This window comes from Drosophila arizonae, chromosome 4, assembly GCF_054131065.1.
Source record: "Drosophila arizonae isolate 15081-1271.41 chromosome 4, UAZ_ARI_1.0, whole genome shotgun sequence".
NCBI classification, from domain to species: Eukaryota; Metazoa; Arthropoda; class Insecta; order Diptera; family Drosophilidae; genus Drosophila; species Drosophila arizonae.
Genome location: NC_142924.1, coordinates 20,854,387 through 20,874,723, shown reverse-complemented (window position 1 = coordinate 20,874,723; position 20,337 = coordinate 20,854,387). Strand labels below are relative to the sequence as shown.

The 20,337-nt window shown below is 35.3% G+C and overlaps 2 protein-coding genes across 5 annotated transcripts in view; one reads left to right on the top strand and one right to left on the bottom strand.

The window, feature by feature from the left end:
• Positions 1-692: 692 nt before the first annotated feature.
• LOC108612786 (androgen-induced gene 1 protein) overlaps positions 693-20,337 on the bottom strand; it is a 34,654-nt gene continuing 15,009 nt past the window's right edge. The window contains exons 3-5 of one of the 4 annotated variants that reach the window (XR_016270061.1): positions 13,581-14,240; positions 2,278-13,476; positions 693-2,214 (exon numbers count right to left, since the gene is read on the bottom strand). The gene's annotated coding sequence lies outside the window, so the exon portion shown is untranslated. Of the gene's footprint in view, positions 13,477-13,580; positions 14,241-20,337 lie in introns of all 4 variants that reach the window. The other 3 variants (XR_016270062.1, XR_016270063.1, XM_089468808.1) reach the window with 3 other exon arrangements.
• On the top strand, positions 14,548-15,857 carry LOC108614700 (thioredoxin-related transmembrane protein 4-like). Its single transcript, XM_018008931.2, has 2 exons — positions 14,548-15,391; positions 15,447-15,857. The coding sequence occupies exons 1-2, from the start codon at positions 14,678-14,680 to the stop codon at positions 15,462-15,464; spliced, it is 732 nt and encodes a 243-aa protein (XP_017864420.1). The 5' UTR covers positions 14,548-14,677; the 3' UTR covers positions 15,465-15,857.

Below are 20,337 nucleotides of genomic sequence, written 5' to 3'. Positions count from 1 at the left end.
ACATGAAAATCCAATCCAGATTTAAGAAACATTCGGCCCAAATATTGTATAAAATAGCGATGTTGTTATATGCACATATTCACCCGGAAGTTAAACATGCAAATGCTCAAAAAAAATCTATACATAATGAATACATAACAATTTAAAATAATTCATTAAAAAATGAGTAAAAGTACTTAAAAGGATACCGTCTTAATAGTTAAATACTGGTACACCTTTTAATGGGCAATTCAAAAATCGTCAGCTAGAGACTCGAAATTATGATTTAACCCCCTAAGACTACTTTCTATAATAAATTCAGAAATTAATTAGAATAATTTTTTTAAAGTAAATAGGGGCTCCTGAACTCAAATATGAACTCAGAAAAAATATAGAAGCTTTCGTTTACCTGGAAGGTGAGAAATGTAAATAAGTGCTTCAAGGCACTCTTGGGCCTTAGAGGGTAAAAAAATAGTTTACACATAAATTGATTTTTTTAAATTTTTGTTTTATTTTATTTATTTAATACATTTTATTTGTATCGATGATACACTGCAAAACAATTTTTGCTGGCCGAGCAGCATACATGCAGTTTGCATTTTGTGCAAATGCACTGCGTTTGTGAAGTTTTGCAGTGCTTACACCACATTTTTCCCGTATTGCGATCCAACCACTCTGGAAAATGATTCAGAAGGTCACACCTTAAGTCCATTATTGGGTGATTTCATTTTTGACCTTGCACTATGGTCAGAAAGTCGGATTTTTTGGCATAAAGTCCAATTTTAAAGTTAGAGCCTTGAAATTTGGTACATATTTTTGCTAAATTTTTATAGAATTTCGGATTTTGTTTTTTTTTAATCGGCCCATGTCTTCAGCCACCTGCCCTAGCACATTAAAATAAAATTAAAATATTTTTAATTAATTAAAATATTTTTTTTTTTTTTAATACATTTTTTTTTCTTCCTTGTTGTCTAAAATAATGTTATATTGCTCTTCACAGTCAGATTCGTGATATAAATCAGAATCCGAATCTGAAGTTTCCGGATCGAAATTAATAGTTTTCTGGGTCGGCGGAGATACTGCCTTTAGAAGATATATGACATCTTGTGGAAGATTTTTCTTTTTGATTTGATTTTGTCTTTTATTCAGACATATGCTTTATATAAGCGGATCTGATGAATCCATTGCACTATAAAACACATCAGCCATGGTGTTTAGTCGGCTATTTTTTCTTGCATGTGATTTTCTGTCACTTTTGTAATATTTGTTCCGAGCTTCTCAAGCATTTTCGCCTAAACATCCCACCGGAACTAAGGATGAGTTCATAATTTGCCAGCCGTGAACTAATATTTTGTGGACAGTCGGAGACATTGGGTACCAAGGATATATACTAAAGTACATTGAAAATGTGCTCTTACAAAATTCCTTAAATTTGTCAACATCTGCAGAATAGTAAGACGAAATGTTAATCAAAATCACGAAGAAATTGTGTAGAAGGGCTTGATCAAAGTTTGTTACTGATGAAAACAAACGGGTATTAGAGAAGGCTCTTCTGGCTGTGTTTCTGTCATTACAATTGCCACTACCGTTTTGCTTGGGCATGTTTATATTGAGACCCATTTGTTTCCACATCATGTCTTGAATATTCTTTTTTCGAGACATTACTTCCATTTTGTCAGCCTGCTTAATATGCCACTTTCGAATTTCGAGCCTATATGACACATTTAGGACGAATTCAACAAAACGAATCCAGGCATGCAATGGACTCGCGCCGTATTGAAGACTTTCAGGTCTTGGGCAAAGTTTCCTGAATAAAAATCTGTGGTTTCCAGAAGCTCTGTTGGTTTTACAACACATATTGGGCAGCACTGAGTGGATGTCGTTCCAGTTAAGGTTTTAAGCACCTTGCCATCAATAAGTGTCATTTGCGTAGCATATTTAATGACAACTTCTTTGTCCCCCTTTTTATATAAATAATCCTTTAAGGGGGCGATTTGAACATCCAAACTTTTTTTTTCGAGTAATATTTTATATATTTTTAAAATTATTATCCGATGCTAGGTCACATGCTAACTTTCTTTTTAGGCGCTCTCCAGCATCTGAATAGTTTAGCTTCGGTCTACCCATTGCAGATGAAGATGCCAGATCCGTCACATTTTCATCTAACGTCAAATTAATTGACTGCGAAAGCCACCTTGCGTGTCGAGCCTTAAATCTTTGCAACATTCGATTGCACTGCGGAAAATATTTTTTGACATGATTCAGAAAAATCCTGATTTTTTCAGTAAATATATCCACCTGAGCAGCACTGAGATCAGATTTGTTTACTTTTTCCAATAGCCATATGATAAGTGCACCATCATCGCGCTTGTTGTTGTCCCAAACTTCCAGCAACGTTAAGCGCCGAAACTCATATTTGGCTGCAACATGTCAATTTATTCAAAAAGGAACAAAAAGGGGCAGAGGAAACTTATTAATTCCGAATATATAAACATTAATCTTGAACATGTCGTTTTTAGTTGCGCGCTCAAGCGCGCTCAGAACAAGTAATACACCACGAAACACGGCTCTATTTGTTAAATTTCACCTGTAAAAAGACACCAACAACAATTGCACATACACAGCTAAACATTCACAATCTTGACAAACTAACACTGAACATTAATTTTAAATACCTGTGCTTTTACTTTCCATGATTACAATATTCTTTTTCTTTAAACAATCACGCTCAAAACAATGACAAAGCTTAATAAATTTTAAGGTTGCATACCAATAATTTAAGCTTGCATTGAAACCGCTGACTTTAGTTGCGCGCCAAATTTAAATGACTAATTTGAAAATTTTTTTAAAAACGTTTTTTTCTTATCTAATGTGTCTATAATCAAAAAATAAGTTAAATTTTCAGTTATGAATACATAAAAAAAAAGACTTTATGCCAAAATATCAGGCTTTTTGACCATAGTGCCTTGTTTCAGTTGTGGCTGTAAGGATCGCTGAGAAATTGGCGACTGCATATTATGTGATATATACTCTCTAATAACTTGTAGACAGTCAACTTCTACATGGCGCTTCGACTTTCTATCGTAACGAGCTGTCTTTGCTATTTCTTCTTGTGCATGTGACCTCTTAAACGGCTTAACGCCCACATTGGTCGATAACAACCGAACGGCTTTGTGGTCTTTCCACAGTACGTTACTAATTTCTACTTCATGTGAGGGACCCACGTACTCAACTGAAAAACCTCTTGACTTTTCCTTGATTTCACTATAGTTTGGGAGTTTGCAGTTTGGTATCCGATTTACTCGAACAGTTCTCAAACTATAAATCCCTTTTGCCCGAAGGTATACCATTAAAGGCAGCGATGTGTAAAAATTGTCTAAATATATTATATGATGTTTGAAACTTTCAACGGTTTTCGTCAAGCGAATAAGAATGTTGGCTGACGCTTACTAAGCCCATTAAAGCCACCAGAAGATGGTAACGCTATATGTGTTGCTCCATCACTTGATAAACTCGACATATCCACATCCGACGGAACTGATTCGAACAACTCCAGCAGTTGTTCATCCGTCAAATCAGACCATTTATAGCGAACTTTCAAAGCCATTATACAATTTCTATTAACAGAAATCAACAATAAATAAAAATCACACACAAATCACACAAGAAATGCAAGCAGCTGTGAAATAGCTGCTGACAACTAATTTTGCCGTGGAGCCCCAAGAGTGCCTCAAGGCTCTTATCACTTTCATGATACTACAAAGCACAATTTCAACATATTCGCACATTTTAAACTTCATTTATATAGTAAATTACCTTACCTTTCACGAAAAAAATATTGAGTTCAATAGGTTTTATAAATTCGCTTTTATCAACACTTCAAAAGACAATATGCAGCAGCTGAAATTTTTGACGCCAAATAACATATGACTCGATCATATGTTTATTAAAAGTACCGATTATTGTGTCCGAAAGCTTTGAAACTTTTTCAGGGCATTTTGGCAAGTGTTTTTAACAGTCCTACCATTTAACCAAATTAACTAAAAGCTCTTAGTTATTTTTTTTTAAATTAAAAATAAAATAAGTGCCTAGAGTCACTCTTGGGTCTTAGAGGGTTAATATTGACTTAGTTAAATAAACTTGATAACATTTTTGTTATTATTAAACGCTATCGATTCAAACCCGTGCCGAATTTAATTAATATTATTATTAATATTAAATTATTTTACAATACAATTTCCATTCTCTTTCCTACAAATCTGAAAACGTGTATTTAGGAACTTGTAGGTTGCTATATATATAACATTTGACAGAAATTATTACATTCTAAAAGTTTAATTACAATAATTTTTATAAGTTTAGGCTAGATATAAGCTGTGAAGTTATTCAAAAACATAGATTCGGAAACGAGTTTTAAATCTTTCTTAATTGTTTCAATTTTGCATTTTAAAATTCTTTTTTACAGTCATATGCATCTGATTAAAAATATTTCACATTATTATTTAAATTATAAATACACTTTTAAATTTTTTAACCGAATAATTTTTGTCTAAATATGGTTAAATATGTGCAAACGGCCACATCGCCGCCGATCTGAAGTGACAAGGTAAAAAGCTCAATCACTACACGTCGTTTGCATCGGCTATAAAGTTTTATGTTCTTCCAGAACAGATGATGCGATATTTTAATATTTACATAAATTAAAAAGCCAAGCGCTATCAATGTAGGTGGGAAACATACAAAAGTGAACTTCCGTATCTTACACTTAATCATAAACCGGTTTATTGTTTGCACTATTTTTTGAACTTCACGTCTAAGGTAGTCCTCTGTACTTTTTAGAGATGGCTCTTCTTTATCCGTGCACATATCTAAAACATCTAGTAAATCAATAGACCTACTCAGTTGATCCTCTATGATATCAGAAAAGCAGTTTCCACCACCTCCACCAATAAAGTCCAGTAATATATCGGACATCTGGCTCACTAAAGGCTCTTCTATATCTTGCGGTGGAGGCTCAGATGGTCTTTTCCATGATTCCGTTGTTCCGGTTCTATTTTCAAAACTTGCGAACTCTTCAGAGAATGATTTTGTCGTGGGTTTTGGTGTATCAGCTTCAGTTGTGTCATTTACATCAATTGTATCCTTTACATTAGTTGTATTATCAGCATCAGTTGTATCATTTACATCAGTTGTATCCTTTACATTAGTTGTATCATTTACATCAGTAGTTTCATATTCATCCGTTGTATTATCTACATCAGTTGTATAATCGGTCGGTTTATCCTTTTTTTTTTTTCTTCTTTTTCTTCTTTTTTTTTTTTTTGTTGTTGTTGGGGTTGTAGTTGTAGTTGTAGTTGTAGTTGTCGTTGTGGTTGTTGTTGTTGTAGTGGTTTTGGTTTTTCGCCGTTTTGGTTTGCGTGATGTTCGTCGTGTTTTTCGTCGTGTTGTTCGTCGTGTTGTTCGTCGTCTTGGTGGTCGTTTTCGTTTTGGTGGTCTATATCTTATTCGACGATGAACTGGGATATTCGGAATGTTGTCAGAATCGAATTCATTTGAACCGGAAATGATTAGTTTTCTGTCGTTGTCGGGTTTTAATTGAGTATTGCGCCTAAGAGGACGACTTTGATGATGATGTTGCGCGCCATTACTCAATTCCGAATGCGGAGTTTTTTTAATATGAGTCTCGGATGTAACAATTGCAAAAAGTAGAGCTACAAATAAAACTCTCATGCTCAAAAATATTGTACTGCAGCTGGCAAAAAGGGGGAAAATTCGTTTTTATAGCTCCTGAGGCATACGCTACCAGTATCGATCTAATTCGAATTAGATGTGGTTACGTGTTCCGTATGAAAAACGGTTAGACAAGCATAGTCACAGCTAAATTTAAGTCATGGAACTAATATTATGATTATTATTATTGTTCCTTGTTTGTTAGTAGTATTTGAATTATGTGAAATATTGATTCAAGAATACCGTAAGACACATGGTCCTGTCAAGACGCATTTATTTTTTCCGTTATATATATGCATAAATGTCAGACGATAATTAAGTAATCGTATTTATGTATAACACCTGAGAAAATGACACCCAACTTAGTTAGAAACGCTAGTATTTTTTTCGCAAGTCTGCAATTTGCTATGCAAAGTTACATAAGTATAGCAAATCTCGATTCTTTAAATAGTAACATATATTTAAATAGTAACATTTAAATAGTAACATCGAAGTTGTGCGACAGTCTTAAATAAACATCTATTGAAAGCTACAGAATTCAATCGAAATGGCTTTCTTGGTTCTATTTGCGCTGGTATTACTAAGTGTTCATTGCGATGCAAAAGGAAAATCATTGGCAATGGATGGTCAATTTTTTTTAAAGCTTGTAGCAGCCATTTTTACGTTGATGATATTTAAGTGCCTGATACTCGCAATTATGCACTTATTTAAATATATTGGGCTAGCATTATATGAATTTATAAAGTGCCTATATGAAAACAGCCCACTTGGCCAACTAATCGCAGGAATAAAGGAATGTATATCTGTTATGGTGGAGAAACGTGGCAATATATTGCTGCTAATAATTAAGAAGCTTTTCGCTATAATTAAACTAATTGTGTTGCTAATAAGTCTAATAATACAATGTCTAACATTAATGAAAACCGTAATAGATCTGTTAATCCAATGTATTTGGGCAGCTGTTAGAGTATTACTATTTCCTGGTGTTGAGAGCTGTTGGATATTTGTAAAATGCATAAATGACTTGTGGAAATGAACCTTTTGAATTGATCATGTATTTTTATTTCTGACTAATTCTCTAATAATACCAATTCTGAGTGCCTTAAACGAGGCTGCTCGACTTGTAGGTCGCCTGATCTTCGCAAAGAGCTAATCTTCCAATAATTCTACGTTTCTTCTATGTCCCCATACATACGCATGCATAAGATTGCGTTCTACTAACTGCGCTTGAGCTGAAGTATCTTGTAGAAGCATTATCTACATTAAACTATATCGCATTTGTATGCTCATTTAAGAAACGAGCTAGGAATTTCGTTGGTATGCTATGTCCGTCCTGCGTCTCTCCTTCCGTCCGTCTATATGTGTGAACGCAAAATATACTGCCATTCTTAAGGCTCGAGACTTTAAGTGGATAGTATGTGCAAGCTACTATATATCTATACTACTATATATATATATATACACTGCGCGTCATCAGGTTAGCGCCCCCCTTTACACTCAACCTCAAAGCTAAATAAAATCTAAACTATCAGAGCTCCATCTTTGAAATTTTTTTATATTATACTCCATTTATTTATCTTTAAAATACAAAAAGAATGGCTACTGTAACAATAAGGATTATTTTTAAATAATTCTTTTTGTAAAATGTACAAAAAAACATGTAACAAAAATTTGGTCATCAGATTAGCGCCCCCTGCGCTAAATTCAATTTATTTAAGTTAATGACCAAAAAAAACACCGTATTTTAAGCTATTATTATTTTTAAGTAATATTAGTAGTGCGTAGTGCCGTTTTTTGTTTGAAATTACTTCAAAAATTCGATTAGGAGTGGAATTATAAAGTTGTTCAATATTATTCAAGGATATGGTTGGCCAAGCGTGTTCAGTACCTTCGATTAACTCTGTCTTTGCACTATAATGCTTTCCGGACTCATATACTTCCTGACCAACCATCCCCAGACGTTTCCAATGATATTAAGGTCGAGTGAGTATGGTGGCCACTCCATGAGATCAATTTTTTGGCCCTGAATCCAGGACTTCAGGGATTTGGATTTGGATTTGGATCATTATCATGCTGGGAAATCTAATGCCGGTTTTCAGACAGGTTATAGAAATGCGGAACCGCAGTTTTAAACACGGTGTTATAGTCCTATGCGTTCATGCGCGATGTCAAAAATTGGAGCTTACAAGCGCTGTAGTAAGATATTGCACCCTACATCAATGCCACACCACCCCGCCGCCGCAACGGCTTGGAAACCGTTCCAAATAATGTTCTTCTATACGTAGGTCATGGATATAATAAATTTAGCCATCAGTTTTTTCCAAATTAAATTTTTCTCATCAGAAAAGCCAACATGCTGCCATTGGATAGACCACGTCATGTTCGCCCGGCCAAAATTAATGCGTATTTCTTTTCTCAGCATATCGACTGGTGTCTTTTTTTTTACATTCTGTTTCTTTAGGTAATTAACTTTCCTTATTGCTCTTTGGACCGTTGATAAGCTCGTCTTAACACCGATTTTATCCCTAATCTTCGTGGTCGATTCATGGGAATTCAAAGCTTCCCGAACTAATGCTCTTCTATTTCCTTTTGAAATCGCTTGATTGTTGCCGCTTATATAGTTTTTTCCATAGTTTTCCCTATTTGTAAGAAAATTGCCACTTAGTTTTCTGTTTTTTCCTGTTTTTTCAGCAATTTTATGGTTGCATAGTCTAGATTCAAAGTATGCCTCAATCTTTGATTTTCAACCAAAGATAAAACTGTTTCTTTACCCATACTATAAATATATTGAATGCTTTGAGCTTCACAAAAAATTTGGTGAGTGTAATTGCCAAAATAAGCAAGATAATTACAATTGCATTTGGGGGCGCTAATCTGATGACGCAAAATAAGTGCACACATTTTTTGCGAAAATAGAAAAGAATAGAAAATAAAACATAACGGGTTTTCACTCGCGATTTTTTTTGGTATGAGAGACATCTCATATGATGATAATGAAATAAAAAAAAAACCAAGAAGTTGCGTGCAATAGGCAAAGAGAAAAACGTAAAAGAAAATGAGTGTAAGGGGGGCGCTAACCTGATGACGCGAAGTGTATCTATAAACTATATATCTATAAACGCGTATACCATATCTAGGCCATAGGTACCTAATTTTTAGTCACAAATAAAGTAATAAAAAATCGATATTTCGTAGTATCGATATTTACGATATTTTAGAGAAAAATCGATAATATCGATATATCGAGCACTTCCTTCAAATATTAATTTTCTTGTTTATTATCTATTATAATACTTATATTAGTTATGACTTCTTAATGGATTAAATGGCAACCATTATAAGATTAAATTAAAAGCAACAGATTGTTAGAGATCAAACAAGAACAAATTTATTAAACCAAACAAACCAAAAGTTTTAAACTCCTATAACTAAAATTCTTTTTCATTAACTTAAACCGAAAACAATAATAATTCATTTAAACTAGACCCTCAAGTCCCGTATGTGCTCGTTAAGATTAAATAATATTAAAAACAAACAATTGCCTCCGCACTAACACACTAATCTACATCAGTTGTATTATTTGCATCAGTTATATTGTCGACATCATCATTTTGACCTGAATGATATATTTATATTATACTCCATTTATTTATCTTTAAAATACAAAAAGAATGGCTACTGTAACAATAAGGATTATTTTTAAATAATTCTTTTTGTAAAATGTACAAAAAAACATGTAACAAAAATTTGGTCATCAGATTAGCGCCCCCTGCGCTAAATTCAATTTATTTAAGTTAATGACCAAAAAAAACACCGTATTTTAAGCTATTATTATTTTTAAGTAATATTAGTAGTGCGTAGTGCCGTTTTTTGTTTGAAATTACTTCAAAAATTCGATTAGGAGTGGAATTATAAAGTTGTTCAATATTATTCAAGGATATGGTTGGCCAAGCGTGTTCAGTACCTTCGATTAACTCTGTCTTTGCACTATAATGCTTTCCGGACTCATATACTTCCTGACCAACCATCCCCAGACGTTTCCAATGATATTAAGGTCGAGTGAGTATGGTGGCCACTCCATGAGATCAATTTTTTGGCCCTGAATCCAGGACTTCAGGGATTTGGATTTGGATTTGGATCATTATCATGCTGGGAAATCTAATGCCGGTTTTCAGACAGGTTATAGAAATGCGGAACCGCAGTTTTAAACACGGTGTTATAGTCCTATGCGTTCATGCGCGATGTCAAAAATTGGAGCTTACAAGCGCTGTAGTAAGATATTGCACCCTACATCAATGCCACACCACCCCGCCGCCGCAACGGCTTGGAAACCGTTCCAAATAATGTTCTTCTATACGTAGGTCATGGATATAATAAATTTAGCCATCAGTTTTTTCCAAATTAAATTTTTCTCATCAGAAAAGCCAACATGCTGCCATTGGATAGACCACGTCATGTTCGCCCGGCCAAAATTAATGCGTATTTCTTTTCTCAGCATATCGACTGGTGTCTTTTTTTTTACATTCTGTTTCTTTAGGTAATTAACTTTCCTTATTGCTCTTTGGACCGTTGATAAGCTCGTCTTAACACCGATTTTATCCCTAATCTTCGTGGTCGATTCATGGGAATTCAAAGCTTCCCGAACTAATGCTCTTCTATTTCCTTTTGAAATCGCTTGATTGTTGCCGCTTATATAGTTTTTTCCATAGTTTTCCCTATTTGTAAGAAAATTGCCACTTAGTTTTCTGTTTTTTCCTGTTTTTTCAGCAATTTTATGGTTGCATAGTCTAGATTCAAAGTATGCCTCAATCTTTGATTTTCAACCAAAGATAAAACTGTTTCTTTACCCATACTATAAATATATTGAATGCTTTGAGCTTCACAAAAAATTTGGTGAGTGTAATTGCCAAAATAAGCAAGATAATTACAATTGCATTTGGGGGCGCTAATCTGATGACGCAAAATAAGTGCACACATTTTTTGCGAAAATAGAAAAGAATAGAAAATAAAACATAACGGGTTTTCACTCGCGATTTTTTTTGGTATGAGAGACATCTCATATGATGATAATGAAATAAAAAAAAAACCAAGAAGTTGCGTGCAATAGGCAAAGAGAAAAACGTAAAAGAAAATGAGTGTAAGGGGGGCGCTAACCTGATGACGCGAAGTGTATCTATAAACTATATATCTATAAACGCGTATACCATATCTAGGCCATAGGTACCTAATTTTTAGTCACAAATAAAGTAATAAAAAATCGATATTTCGTAGTATCGATATTTACGATATTTTAGAGAAAAATCGATAATATCGATATATCGAGCACTTCCTTCAAATATTAATTTTCTTGTTTATTATCTATTATAATACTTATATTAGTTATGACTTCTTAATGGATTAAATGGCAACCATTATAAGATTAAATTAAAAGCAACAGATTGTTAGAGATCAAACAAGAACAAATTTATTAAACCAAACAAACCAAAAGTTTTAAACTCCTATAACTAAAATTCTTTTTCATTAACTTAAACCGAAAACAATAATAATTCATTTAAACTAGACCCTCAAGTCCCGTATGTGCTCGTTAAGATTAAATAATATTAAAAACAAACAATTGCCTCCGCACTAACACACTAATCTACATCAGTTGTATTATTTGCATCAGTTATATTGTCGACATCATCATTTTGACCTGAATGATATGGATAGGGACCACAAATAATCCAATATCCATTTAGACTTTAGGTGCAAATATATTGAATATAAATAAAAGATATTCTCAAATATGGCACTATTAAATATATATATGCAGTTAATTATTTTGACGTATTATTTATTGACTAGTTCTAATGATTTTTATTTATTTAGAAAAAGGAGGAAGAAATTCGGCTTAATTCGGTTTAGATATGGTTACGTGTACTGTATGAATAAATTTTAGTTATGGAACTAATATTATGATTATTATTATTGTTTTTTAGTCGTTGGTAGTATTTGAAATACATATGTAAAATATTGATTCTAGTATACCGTAAGACATATGCTCCTGTCAAGACGAATTTATATTTGGCGTTATACATATGCATAAATTCCAGACGATAATTAACTAATTTAGTTTATGTATAACACATTTGAAAATAACTTAGAAGCGCTAATATTTTTTCTTACGTCTGCAATTTGCTAAATAGTACCGCTAACATAGGAGTTGTGCAACAGTCTTAAAAACCATTCTTAGTCGGTGATCCTCTACTAGATCTTTCATACTTGTATTTTAATTTTCAAAATTCTTCCAATGGAAAATTGATCAACTACAAACTTATTGTGATACAATATTTGGTAATACAATGAAATATTTGAAATTGCAGTAGAATTTGATTCATGTTGTTTATTGTGGAACAGTTCACCAGTTTCCTGAGTGGCGGCCATTCTTGCGACATCCGGTCTGTGAGGTTTAAATTATGGTGGTATGTGACATTAAATTGATGAATGCGATTTGTAATTAGCACCATGTTTCCATACTGCACTGCGGTTGTCATTTGTCGGCTGTCGCCCTGTGGTGCATGGCTCGTAGGCTGTGGTTCGTGGCTCGCGGTGCGTGGTGCGTGGTGCGTAGTGCGTAGTGCGTGGTGCGTAGTGCGTAGTGCGTGGTGCATAGCTTTGGGTTCCGCTTTAATTAAAACGAAGCCAAAATACGCGTTTGCGGCATGCCTATCTGGAATAACATTATTTGCGAGACTCACGTGCTTCACATTCATTCATTCGTGTTCAGCAGTGAATATAATTTACGCCACTAATGGGGCGATATTTTATTTGATGCTCGCTCAGAATGGTTCCCTGCCTAATGGGTATATACGAACATTAAATTCAGTGCATCAAAAAAATTCCGATATATGTACTTATTATTTAATATAATTCTATGGCTCATGCATATGTATAATAATATATAGAAGTGGGTTTATTAAAACATACTACATACATAATAATTATTAATTTAAAAGAAAGAAGAGTATTATGTTTTGTTTCAAATTTGCTAATATGATGTTCAAAAATATGTTCTATGATATATCAAAATTAATTTATGAAAATTTTGCTTGGAAAATAACCATGTTGAATACCTTTTGACTTATCGTTTCAATCATATATAACATATTTTTTTAATTTCCCGTTCACACTAAGAATTTAAAATATTTTAGACGGTATCTGGGTATTCGGCAATAATCCTTCTAATCATATTTTTCTTATTTTTTTTTTTTTAACAGATTATTCCTAACAGTAATACAAGCAATATTACATTTAATTGGTGTGGTGCTGGTATTTGCGCTTCACTATGAAAATTTGGCCGCGTTTTGTTGTTCTTGGTAAGTTTGTTTGGCTTACGAATGTATCTTAGACATGAAAATGCTGCCTCAACACCTATTATTATTGCCTTCCTTTTTTTTTTTTTTCTTTAGAAAGACTGCTCCAGTCAACATGGAAAAGGTCGCAAAAAAAAGTGATATCCTCTAACATAAAGTAATTGTGACTGCCCAACTAAGAGATACCCAGGGCCCGACATATATCTTCAGATATACATCTCAGATTTAGGGGACATACTTTATAGAGTCCACCGCGCCTTCTTATTTAGATATATTAAAAACCAAGTTAGTTGCACATCCATTTTCACGCTCCTAACGGGGGATCGAGACGGACATTGCTCAAATCCCCTTCGTGAATGAGTAGAAAAATAAACCAATATATCCTAAGATGTAAAGATCCTAAGTTCAGGGGCTTCTGTGTATGAAAATTGAATCAGACGGAGCAAGAAGAATAGAGAGCATGAAAAGCGCGCGTGAGATGTCTGGGAATATTTGACAAAATTAAATATAAGTATTTACCTTCCTTTGGTTGCCTTAAGCGCTGCGAATGGTCACGGTCTATCCGAGAATTGCAGGTATCCTCAACGTGAAAGGACACAGGTGATGGCTGCAGGTTTAGCGCGCTTCTGTAACCGTGGGAAAATCTAGAGCCAAATATGACCCTAACTCTGGCATGTGCAGAAAATCCATCATAATACTGACAATACCTATATATTGAAAATGCGAAGCGTTTCTCAAACAATGCATCTGGGCCTTGGGTCAGAGTTCAGGGCGCGGGGCGCAGAGCACAGGTCTCAGGTCTCAGGTCGCCATTGACATGGGTCTCTGTGGCAGCAATTTGGCCTCGCGCTACCTGGCCGCAGGTTGCCAGTGCATCGAATAGTCATTTGCTCTCCAGTTAGTCGGCCATGCGCACGTATCCCTCTACAGCTAAAGATAGCACCATCCCATAGTTCAACATTTTGAACTCAGAAATCTTATTTCCCAATCCCGTTGCTATTCATCAACTCGCTTGCTATTCAAATCCCAAAATGGTGTACTCTTAATCCTAATAATCCTGCTCGCGCTGTATGAGGTGTTTTAAGGAGCCTTCGACCCGATTCTATGCATTCTTAATATTTTAAGATTCCTAAAGCTCTGTGCTTTTTAAATGTCTGGTATGTGTATAATTATTTAAAACTGAAAAAACCCAACACAGATATAAAAAAAATTAATAAATAAAAAACAAATAATAATAAATAAAATAATATAAAAAAAAAATAATAATAAATACAATAATATAAAATAAAAGAATAAGAAATAAAATAAATTAAATATAGTAGTACTTTTACCTCTTCATTGTCAAAATTGTCTTCTGAATTTAGCTAAATATTTTCAGTTAATAAAATATTATTAATCAATACAACTAACACTAAATTGTTCATGTTTACCAAAGTTCAAGCATTGAGCACTTGTCATCCCTTTCTGTAATGAGGAGGCCTTGCAAACTCACTTTATTCCTTCTGCTTCACATATTACATATGTATTTACATTTATGTATATACATATATTATACAATTTATTTTATTTTATTTTTTTTTTTTGAATTATCGAATCTTTTTGAATAACCGAATAACATGAAAATCTGGCAAAAAACGTTGTACTTAGCTGCCCTATTGGTAGCCTGCGACGTTGTCGGCGAACTGCAGCCTTGTGTGTGGAGTGAGAATCCAAGAAACGAGAAATATATATTGGATGAGAGCTCGTGGGATCTGACGCTCAAGGGCGAATGGATGATCGGCTTCTGTGTGCCGCTGATAATGGCTTGCATTAAGTTTGAGCGTGCATGGAGCAAGTTCGCTCACGAGAAGCAGCTGGAGAAGAGCGACATGATTGTTGCCAGCATGAAGCTGGAGTATTCGGAAACCGTGATCAGGCGCTTTTCCTTGCATGAGTTGCCCACAATTTTGCATGTTAAGGACGGTGTATTCCGGAAGCTGCCAATAGGCAAAAACGTTCAGGAGCTACATGAACTGGCGAACTTCAAATGGCAGGAAATAGAGCCAATGCCCTTCTGGCAGCATCCGAATGGCCTGCTCATACGCGCTTACGTACGCTATATACAAGCCATAGATCAAGTCTACCAAGCCTCCTGGTTGGGTACAGACTACGAGCATGCCACTTGGCTTGTGCGCATTGGCCTAATCCTAATCATGGGCATGTTTTTGACAATTTGCTGCAGCATATACTGCTGTTTATATGACAGACGAAAGTTGCCAAAATGTGGCAAAAAATCGAAGGAACAAGTTGAGGGTCATTCTGCCAGGAAACAGAAGGGATCATCAAGACAAGTTAGCTTTTTCTATCTGTAACAAAATAATTCTCAACTTTCCATCTGATCCACAGAAAATTTCCTTAGATTGAGCCTTCGATATTTTGCTGTTCGTGCTGTTTTTAATAACTAAGTATAATATCATTTCGAGCATTGGACCCAAAATCGTCATCTAAATGTTATTTGCTTGCTTCGAATTTATTATTTTCTTTCCACAAGGCGCCGCCTCGTCGGCGTGTTAAAATGAAATATGTATATAAATATAAAACAAAAGTTTCACAAGAAAATGTTCAATTTGGCAAATGGATAACAGTTGTCTGTGGTTTTGCTTTATTTAGCGTTAAGTTCATATTCACGCTTCATATGCGCTCTGGTTGACCAAATGGAATTAAATTGAACTATTTCTATGAGCGGATGGTTGAGTCTTAATATCCAAGTTAAAGAAAAAGTTGATGTATCAATATATGTTTTATATCAAAGGCTGACGTTAGTAGTTTCATTAAAATGAATAGGATTCCTCATGGTGTCAGCTTCTGTTTGAATCTTCTCTTGATTCGTCATTTCGTCCCAAATGCTAATCATCTGCTATAACGTTATCTGCTATAACGAATCGGTCTTTAGTTTCCGTTTTATTAACGTTTAATTTTCATAGATCAAATATTCGAACCTAACACATTTACTTTAAATTAATTTGCTTAAAACGTAAATTTGCCGCAAAAACCTTTTTATACAGATTTAAGGTACCCCAAAAATTTTCTGGCCTTTTTTATAGCGCTTCATAAATTATTATATAACAATATACTCGTATATAGACTCTCATATTCAGCTTCTTTTTGTTTTCGTTGGTACAAAGTTTGATAATTGCAGTTAGTATAAATTTAAATCATAGATATTTTTGTTTTCCATTCATTTTGGTCCGAGGGAAAATAAAATTCCATGGAAAAACACAAAATTGTTGAAGTTTGCATTTCGCATTTGGTATTTTCATAAATGAAGGCGCGGAGCAGCAAAGTTACAACTAGACAGAACTTGATGCATAAATTTGTAATTCAAAACGTTGAAACAACATGATGAGAATAACAATTGGAACAAGAATGGCAATGATAATAATGATGGCTATGATGAAAATGTTACGATTGAAACTTACAGAATGCTTTTAAATTGCAATGCATTATTCATGCAACGAGGCGAGACAATTCAACCCACACAAAAAGTGTAAATCACCTGAGCTAAATGAAGAGTCTGTAGAGTAACATTGAAAGAGAGAGAGAGAGAGAAAGAGACAGAGATAGAGATAGAGACAGAGACAGGGAAAGGGAGATACAATCGAGCTACAGGTTAACAGGCGGCATTTCCCAAGATCAAATCAGATTAACTATTCATGTAAACGTTGAGATATCTGCATATACAATTTATTTAATATTTTCATATTTTTATCAATGCTTCAATTACAATGGCATTTTTCAATTGAGTTACAGCATCCAGTGGACGCAAATTTATTTATTTGGCAGGCAAATATATATGTACATACAAACATTTTAATGGCTGCGGGGCCAGCTGCTGGCAAATGGGTCCATTTGTCTTGCCCGTATCGATTTAAGGACTTACAACTTTGAGCTGTTCCTGAATTGACTCTGTCCTGTCTGTCCTGTTTGGACGCACAAACGATTACCCAATTTCACGTGTTTAGATTGTAGTACCCAACAAACAAAAGGGTTGATAGCCAGGCCCTGATCCGGTCTATTTGTGCTTTTCCCTTTTTTCCCCCTTTTCTTTTTTTTTTTTTGTTTTTTGCGATTTGCGCATTTTGATTGATTGCTGCCAGTTACAGGGCACAAATTGAATGACCAACTGCTGCTCAAAACAGGCCCAGTCAAAAATGATAAATAGACCAAATGACCCATTTAACTGTTGCGTTACGTCTTGGTACTGTCCGTAGTCCCGGTTTCTTGGCCCCTTATCTAGTACACTCTTTGGCAGCTACTCGTAATTGAGTTTCCCTGATTGCCTTTGGGGCTTTGGTCAAAATGCTTAAAGAGGCTTTAGTGGAATGAGAAACAAACCTGCGCCTAAATTCTGAGAGCTGGTTTGTCTAGAATAATATTTATATACATTATATACATATTTGTATATACGAATTCCATAGAATACTCATGATTTGCACTACTATAAAAGACTATTTGAAAGTATATAATGCTATTTGGTAGAAATATTTAGAAATTTCCTAAAAAATGCCCATGATTAACAATGTGTCAAATTTCAATTGCTGCTGTTTGCCAAACTGAGTTGACAATTAACCGTTTCAATTGTCGCCTGCCTGCGGAAAACCCGCAATTATTGTAGCATACACATCATTGGCCATGACAACACTCGCCGGGGTTCCGTTCGGATCCTGAGCAGCTCTAGCTCACCATCCATCCATCAGCCGAGCTACATACATATATCTATAATATGTATATAAATGCAGCAAACTGTTACTTTTCCATTCAATTATTTTCGTTTTTTTTTGTGCTCTCTAAAGCCTTTGAGGACCTCTGCTTTGCTGAACCATTGTTGCCTTTTATGAAAGGCACCGAGGGTAGGCGGTGTTCAATACTTACAACTTATTTTTTCGCATGCCCAGACGAAGGACAGCAATTATAGGGCCATAGAGAGCCATAGAGAGTGAGAGTGACAGAGAGAGAATGAGCGAAGGCAGAGTGAAAGGGTTCTACGGGCATTAGCCGGCTTTATAGCGCACACACCATTAGCGAAATGTCAGGAAACAGAAAGAGAGGCAAAGAAATGGCGCGAGCGGGAGAGAGAAAGAGAGAGAGAGAGGGAACATAGAAACACATACAGAGGCAGACAGTGGCAGCGAGGGCCTTTGTTTGTTGGTCGCTTGCCGTTGGGAAGGCAGGACAACAACCAACAATCGAGAAACAGGAAACTGGGAAAGGTTTCTGCCTCGAGTCGGTTTCAGTCCCGCCCAGCACTTCCGTGCCGCTGATAGCAAAGGCTATTAGCTGAAATGTCAATTGGGTAAAAATGTGCGTATTTTGCAAACAGGGCACAAATACTTATGTAACACATGCACATATACACACACCAGCACATGTGCTTACTTACACATGTCTAGGTCAAACGGAAAAAAGGAAATGGGGTAGCAAAAAGAAAAAATAATAATAATAATAGAGAGAAAAGTATGAAGGAAAATGGAAAGCTTTTGCCCAAATGAACCGGCAACCGAGTTTCTTGGGGATGGGACGGGTTTTTCGCAATGGTTAGGATAACTCCAGATAGCCGGCTAATAGAAATGCTTACATATTGACATCGAACTCTCGGGGGCATGATTCGGTGATAACGCTGCTGCGACAGCTGCTATTAGGATTGATATGCGATAAGCTCGGACCAACATTTGCTTGCACAGATAAGACTAATCAGACTTTGGCCATGTAATTTGATTGATACTTCCCCTGATCACTGATGACAATATCAGAAGCCTCGATAATATACGATAATGTGCTATGTATCAAATAAGAATAACTAACATTACTTTATATCTAACAAGAGGTGTGTTCAATATCCGAATTGTAAAGCAATGCCTTTATAAAGAGGGACTGTATAGATACAAATAGATTAGGAAAGGCAACCAAAACTTAAATAATCGAGTTAATTTTGATTAGATTTTTATTATTATTACGAATATAATAAATCACGAAATTATATGTGATTGTATATTTCTATTACAATTTCTCTTTTTCCCAAACTTTTTGGATTGTCTATAAAAATATTATAGCACATATAATGGAATCGCAATTTCACAAAAAGAAATTCAGAAAATAAAGATGTTTTTCAATTAAGTTAAAATCTATACAAGCTTGTTTTAAACGCGTCTCGCAATAAATATTAAAATATGTATGGTCCAAAGGTAATTAATCAATAAATAAGAAGAATTTGCTCTGCTCTCAGAGGGCGTAATTCAATTAACAGTAACTTTTAGGGCTAAGCCTACACACATACATACATAATATATGCGGAATGAGTTTTGCTCAGCCATAGCTTTATAACTAATATAAGAGCAGAGTATGCATGCATTTTCGGCTGGCTGCTCATCGTCAAACTTGAAGCATCCTCCACTTGCTCTGACATCTGATGCAGATAACGGAATAAACTTTTCAAAGAACACAGCGAGGAAGCTGCGAGCTTTGGACGTGAGGTTCAGGTTCACTTTGCTAGTGTTTACTCACAGACATACTTGGACTGCATATTTACTAGCACTAGGACTTGTCCATTGTTATTGCCATTGTCTGTGTGTGGGGTGTGTGTGTGTGCGTGTGTCTAGGGTGTATGGCTATTTGCCCGAGGTTTTTGTCGGCTCTACATTGTTTGCTCGCATTGTTTCACATGGGCGAGGTGCACGTAGTTCACATAGTTCGTATTCTAGTCAGGGACTCCTCTCGATTCTTTGGCACTCATGCAAAACGCACAAAAGTGCGCACAGTGTCGTTCTTTTTGCGAGCTACAGCTACAGCTACTGCTACTGCTACGACTCCTAATGCTACCCCGGTTCCGATTCCTACTCCCACTCCACAGCGCCCTTTTCCATCACTTTTTTGCGCCTGACTCTCAACACAATGCCAGACATTGTTTGTATGGCTCGCATTGAGCTCTAGTTTTAAACACGTTTACAAAGAACTCCGCTCCGTTTCTCTTTTGAAATGTACACGCCGAAACAGTTTTTCTTTTGCCTCTGCCTCTGGCTTTGCCTCTGCTGCCTGTTTCCCTGTATGCATTGTATAGCAGCAAAAATTGGACAGCAGCGGTGGCAACAAATATTGTTGTTGCACAGTCGAAATGCTTATCGAAATATGAACTACTCTCAGTCAGTTTCAATTTGTGAAACACGGCCAAAACTTTGTCATCCATTTTCGCAACGTTTTCAATATCGCAGCTAAGAAACTGTATATCCTCCTCCTGTATAAA

Bases quoted from the DNA above. Each gene is read 5' to 3' on its own strand.
- LOC108614700 (XM_018008931.2), top strand. From the start codon at position 14,678: ATGAAAATCTGGCAAAAAACGTTGTACTTAGCTGCCCTATTGGTAGCC.